We start from the raw sequence: 6108 nt of genomic DNA on the forward strand, positions 1-6108 counted from the left end.
TTTGGAGAAAATTCACTTATTTTTTTTTTTGCATGCAAAAGGTTCTAAGTCAACAAATGACATTGTTTTCCAGGAGAATGGGAATGTGATTTAAAGACTGATGTCAATTGGCACGAATATATAATGACTATTTTGTCAACATCTGTCCACCTATTGATCTTGATTGTAGTAATTCAGATTATTTCAACTCTCATCCGAGCATCTTGTCTATTAAAAATTTCATGAACTCTGCGAAAAAACAGAACTTACTGTGCGGCTCCAAAATAGGTGTGTTAGTGTTTCCTCTTCCTTTTGACAGAAACTGCATATGTCATTAATTTCTTTCAGGAAACTATTAGTGGCTAGCGTTCTGTGGAATAGTTTAAACTGGATTTCTAAAGGTTTTGAAATGTTGGTACATTGAAAAGGCTTTTAGTATACGGCCTTCCAGTCCACACATTCATTTTGTTCGCACATGTAGTCTATGGACCATTTCTTTTGACTCTAAAGGGTAGATTTCTCTTTTTAATTACTAGCTTTTGGTAGACAACTTCAGAGTAGGTTCATTGGCCTTAAAGAAAATTGGACGAAAGTTATCGTAGTGAGAATCTTCTGTTAGGCTGTCTGTTTGAGCTTATTCCACAATTGATTTATCGCTGAAATGATACCCATAAAAGATTAAAACGTTGGCTTAATTTTGTAACGTTCTTAGAAATCCGAGAAGGACGAAAAAGTACCGTTGTTGGCCATTAAATTGATGATAGTTAGGACTCTTTTAGTAGCCCACAACTTAAAATATACTGGTTCATTTTCAATACGTATAAGAGAGTTAACCAGATGAGTTGTGACCGGAGCTGGGCGGTGGAAACCATCGTATCCTCAAAGGTGATTTCTGAAAAAAATTGCAATAACTCTTGCAGAAAAGCATCCGTTTTTCTGGTCATCAAGTTCTCGCAAATTCACAGCAAAGAACAGTTTTCATTTTCCACGATTATTTTGGTCTAAGTATCTTTTAATCCAAGAAGACTTCACAGATTTGCGGACCCACAAAAAATCACAACAAAGACTATCAATTTCCTTAATCTCCTTCTGGTCTATTGGCAGAGGTGACAATATGTAGACAAGTTGAGATACGATTAAACGTCTTAAGTCTGTTACTTAGACGACGCAGTTCCCAAGATCCAAGACCGTAGCCTTAAGTTTTTGTTATTTTGTCCTTCTGTGTTACTAAAACTCAAATAAATACATATGCAGATGACAATCAACTCCACTTTGGTCAAAATGTCTGTCGACTATTGAGGCTATTATTCACGATGACCTTAAAGATTCTGGATCAAGAACTTAAACAAGAAAACTGTTACCAAGTTACCATTGACGATAAACTTAATTGTCATGAGCATATTGCTCGCCTATTATTTGTTGACTAATTCCTTTACTCTTTCACATCTTAATTACCATCCCACTGCGTGGCGTTTTTGTTGTAAACGTGATTCAGATAAGTTTCAAAAATTAAACGAACGAGCCTTTTTTCAAAATAAGAATAAGTCTATGAATCATTATTAATGATGACCAATAGGAAGACTTCAAAATTTTGTCTTACTAGTATATAAAGCACTAAATAATGTAGCTCCATCATGTATTTAAGGATCTCTTCTTTTTACCTCCCACGCCAAATGATCTCAGGGGATCTCGTATTCCATCTCTTCCTAAATATAACACAACATCATATGGTCTTAAATCAATTAGATATTTAGGGCCTAGCTTATGGAATTCTCATAAAGACAATATCAGATTATCTCAGGACTTAAGTTCTTTTAGAAACCTGATTTCCAAAATTGACTTTGCTCGTATGCAGTACACGTAATAACAGTGTTCCTTTTTTGTTCTTCCTTTTTTTGTTCATGCTACTTAATTTTATTCCAATTTTATTCCATTTTAGTTTTGATGCACTTTAGGTAGTTTGTATCTAGTTTTAGTTTTAGTAGTCTTTGCTCGCTCAAACTAGCACCAGTGATATATATATAAATGTTGTCAGCGGTTCACACAAACGCGGTTATCAGCTTATATACCTTTAATAGTTTGACCTTATATGGTAAATGATTGCCCTAAGCGTTGCTACGCTAAACTTTTTTTCGCCAGAAAACGACATCTTTCTCTGAATAAAGCAAAAAAAAGCGTTTTTGTGGAAAGTTTGGATCAATTCCGACGTTTAGAAGTACGCGAAAAGGCAAGAAATGTTATTGTGATTAGCCTGCGTCTGTCTGACCAAAAGGTCTGACACAACATCCCATCAATTCTCATCAAGTTTTTTTCCGTTTTCGCTCGGATTTGCTCGCTTTTCTCGCTCGCATTTCGTACTTTCTAAATTTAATAAAACAGTTATTCCATTCGCACTTGTTGGATACGAGACTGGTTATAGCCAACTCGGCGTTACGCGGCTCGTTGGCTATTTACCATCTCATATCCAACGCGCGCTCATGAAATAATTGGTAAGTATATGCTAGAAGAGGGGAATAAACTAATATCTCTACTTAATAATCATGTTTCTATGGCCGTTAGAATCAAAGAGCAAAAAAACGTGCAGTTTAGAGACTACCTTCAAAGGCGGAGCCTAAAATTTAAGATCCAACCATTTGTGAAAATTTGAGATATTCGTTAATGTTTCGCTGATCATGCCAGTTAGACAGACTAGAAGCGCTAATAATGGAATCACTGATAAAGTTTCGACGAATGTAATGTCAATAAATTTCGTTCATCTACCACCTGTCCATCGCATATTCAGTTCCTAGCAAGAGTGAATTAGATAGGAGTGTTGTTATGGCATGGGTGGGCTCCCCAGCACAGTTACAAATGAGTCTATTTTTAGAATACCCGTTCCCGCGAATATCAGGTGTTATGTCCCTGAAAAAAAAAAAACAGAACCAGTCACGCGTGACATCGCTTCATCTGATTGGTTAAAACTGGCGGCCCTTTGTTTGTTTCGCGCGCAAAGTGTATCTGAAAATAAATAAATCCATTTGTGACTGTGCTAGAGCAAGGCCGTAAAGTGATAGATCAACACTCTTATCTAATTCACTCTTGGTTCCTAGATGTTAAATGAGGAAGTCTGAAACACAGGTGGATCACATAAGCCTCCTTCATTGGGGGAAAACAATCAAATGAGAACATAAAACTGAGCTGTATAATTATTCGCACAATGACAATGAAAGGAGAGAAAAAGAATTTCAATTGATAATATACACATAGTGGTACTGACAAATTCTCCGAAGTGGCACAGTCGTTTTTGTCGTTGTATGTTATACAAAGGAACCTCACAGCTCTTACGAAGAGATGATGACCGAGTATTCTCAATACAATTTGGCGGTTTCCACTGAATAATAAATAAACAACAATGATAGCGTTATCACGTGCGTCAGTTCCCCTATAGATCATCATTTAGCTTATTGGACTAATAATAACTGTCACCACTAACTTGCGAGATGGCGAGGATCACATTCTTACAAAATCACCTAAAATATCACAATAAAGGGGCTGTGTTAAAGTGCTACTATGATCAAAAAATTACTTTTTTTTTTCTTCAGATTTTGAAAGTGCGACTGCTAACACTTGACTGGCAAAAAATTTTAAGCTTTGATTTTTAACCAAAGGTTGTTTACTTTGAGTGTAAGTTTTGGACTTCACAGTCCTATGTAGGTGAGATATGTATGCAACGAACCATACAATACAAGACGAGAAATAAATTAGCGCATAATGCAAAGCTAAGAGTGACTTAGCCTGTAAGTAGTGTCTGACTTTGTGGAATCAACCGATTCATCGCCCACAATGCCGCGACATATCCGGCACGTTAATGTGATGTCCGCGCGTAAATGCAAGGTAAATAATGATCCCAGATCTCTAATCATTTCGAAATTCTCGTTTTTAGAAACTGGTTTATGTGACACCTATTTGTACCCTTTGCGATGACGATGGATTACCCCTGATGAAGACACTCCTCATGAGTGTCGAAAAGTTGGCTCTTTAAATCATTTGTAACTTTCTGAGCTACACTCAAATTTTTTCAAACCAGAATAACATCAAACTATGTCTGAAAGACTACATGAGTCTTCAAATTAATAACCTGATCAACAACACTAAAAATTTTGTACTTTAAACTTGTTTTATAATTACATGACTTAAATCACTCGGCGTAGGTCTGAAAACTATGAGGTTGGTTTTCTCAATATTAAGAGACCTAAACCAGTGCGAGACAGTTTCAAGTTCAATGTTCAGTCAATTCTTCAATTAAGGCGCTTAGAACACAATGCTTAAAGAAGAAATTGGGGTCGTCAGCAAAGAGAAAAAAAAAACATTTTATTGAAGCAATTCCCCAAGAAATATCATCAATATAGATAACTAAGTATAACGGACCGACTATCATCGAGCGTCCTTTGTTGCGATCGCGCAGAATTCATTTGGACCAGTTGTTTTTGCTTATTGCATGAGAAGTGGAATAACTCTCGCGGAAACCGAATGCCTACAAAACTATATTCGGTAGCTGCTATATATTTCAAAATACAATTAACAGCTCCTTCAAAGGATTTTGATGAGTAAAACTGGAAGCACTAGTGTTCAATAGAATTAAATATTGATGACAATGTATAAAGTCCAAAGATGCCTCTTGGTTTCTTGGGTTTATTAGTTTTCAGGTCATTTCGTTATTGTAAGTTGTGTAATAGTGGTTTTGACATATTACGGTAGCACGAAAAAGGATATCATTAGCAAAAGGGATGTACAGTGGACAACGAAAAGTATGAAAACCAAATACAAGGCCAAATTTTCCCAAAGAATGTTCCACATGGAAGGAAAACCACTGAAATATTTTGCTCGGCAGCCAGATGTTGAGTCAATATCATATGGATGAATTTAAGTTTTCTTTGGCTTTTGCCAATAATCCAAAAAGAACTAGCTAGCTTTAATGTTTGTCGCCGTTTTACTGAGAGGAAATTGTTGTTCAACTGAGATGTGTGTGATAGGTCAAGAAACATTTGAAACGGTTTTGTAGCATTATGTCAACCAAAAGAAAACTCCGCTGGAAAGCTATAATTGTGACTCAATTGGCTGCACAGTACAGCTCAGGACCTTACGGAAACTTTTGCTGCGAGGAAGCTAATATTTTAAAGGATTTGCAGATGATCAGACCACTGATAGTTCTCCCTTTTAGAAATTTCAGTCCCGTTTTTGAGATTCCTTTTTTTAAAGACTCCCCACTCCCCCAGTGTCCCTTCCTCGACTTCCCTCTAACGCGTCCCTGTTTCTGACATCCGTTTTTATTTAACATTTTCTACTTCTCGTCTCAGATTTTCAAACTAGGATCTTTCATATTTTATCACACATTTTCTAACCCGCAAATCGGATTTTTCCTCACGCATTTTTGAATTCGCATGATGCATCTCTCATATCGCATGACCCCTGCAAGCTTCCGTGCTTACAGTCTTCCATATTTTATCATGATGACTAACTAAACATGAAATCGGACTCACCCCAGACACAATGCAGCAAGGAGATGAAAAATACAACTTTACACCAATGAGTGTGGCGATAAAGCTCCATCGCAAGATTAAACCTTACGGAAAGACAAACTAGCTTCTCTTGGCTACCAGCTGCTAATGTCGTGTTAAAGAATATTAAGAAAGTTCTGAAATAATTTGCTGTCAATATCAATTTCGGTTTTGTTTTCCACTGAAAGTTGATAGGACTCATGGTTAACATGGCAAACGGTTAAATAGTTGCTCACGTTTTATCCTAAAAACTTAGCGCTGAAATAAATTTGTAACTTATACATAAGTAACTTGGTGAATGTCACTCGGCCAACCGTTGTAACTAAGATATTTAGGCATAAAGCAAAAAAGAAATGTATAGTTTTAAGACTCTATCTTCAAACGCGGAGCCTGATGTAAACGATTCAACTATATGTCCGAATTTGAAATATCTGTTAACTTTTTGCTGATCATGACAGTTAGACAGACTCGAAGCGCTAAAAATGGAATTTTAAAAGTTTCGATGAAATGTAATGTCAATCAGTTTTGTTCTCCTACCACCTGCCCATCGTATATTCAGTCACTACGTGTTGAGTGAGGAAGTCTGAAACGT

At 36.5% G+C, this 6108-nt stretch overlaps 1 protein-coding gene across 1 annotated transcript in view; it reads right to left on the reverse strand.

Moving 5' to 3' along the window:
- LOC137974398 (uncharacterized) overlaps positions 1-5612 on the reverse strand; it is a 263995-nt gene extending 258383 nt beyond the window's left edge. Inside the window, exon 1 of the mRNA XM_068821352.1 lies at positions 5499-5612. Coding sequence (XP_068677453.1) covers positions 5499-5568 — 70 coding nt within the window. The 5' untranslated portion in view covers positions 5569-5612. The remainder of the gene's footprint in view (positions 1-5498) is intronic.
- Between the last annotated feature and the right edge of the window lie 496 nt (positions 5613-6108).

Source organism: Montipora foliosa, chromosome 10 (assembly GCF_036669935.1).
Source record: "Montipora foliosa isolate CH-2021 chromosome 10, ASM3666993v2, whole genome shotgun sequence".
Classification (NCBI taxonomy): Eukaryota; Metazoa; Cnidaria; class Anthozoa; order Scleractinia; family Acroporidae; genus Montipora; species Montipora foliosa.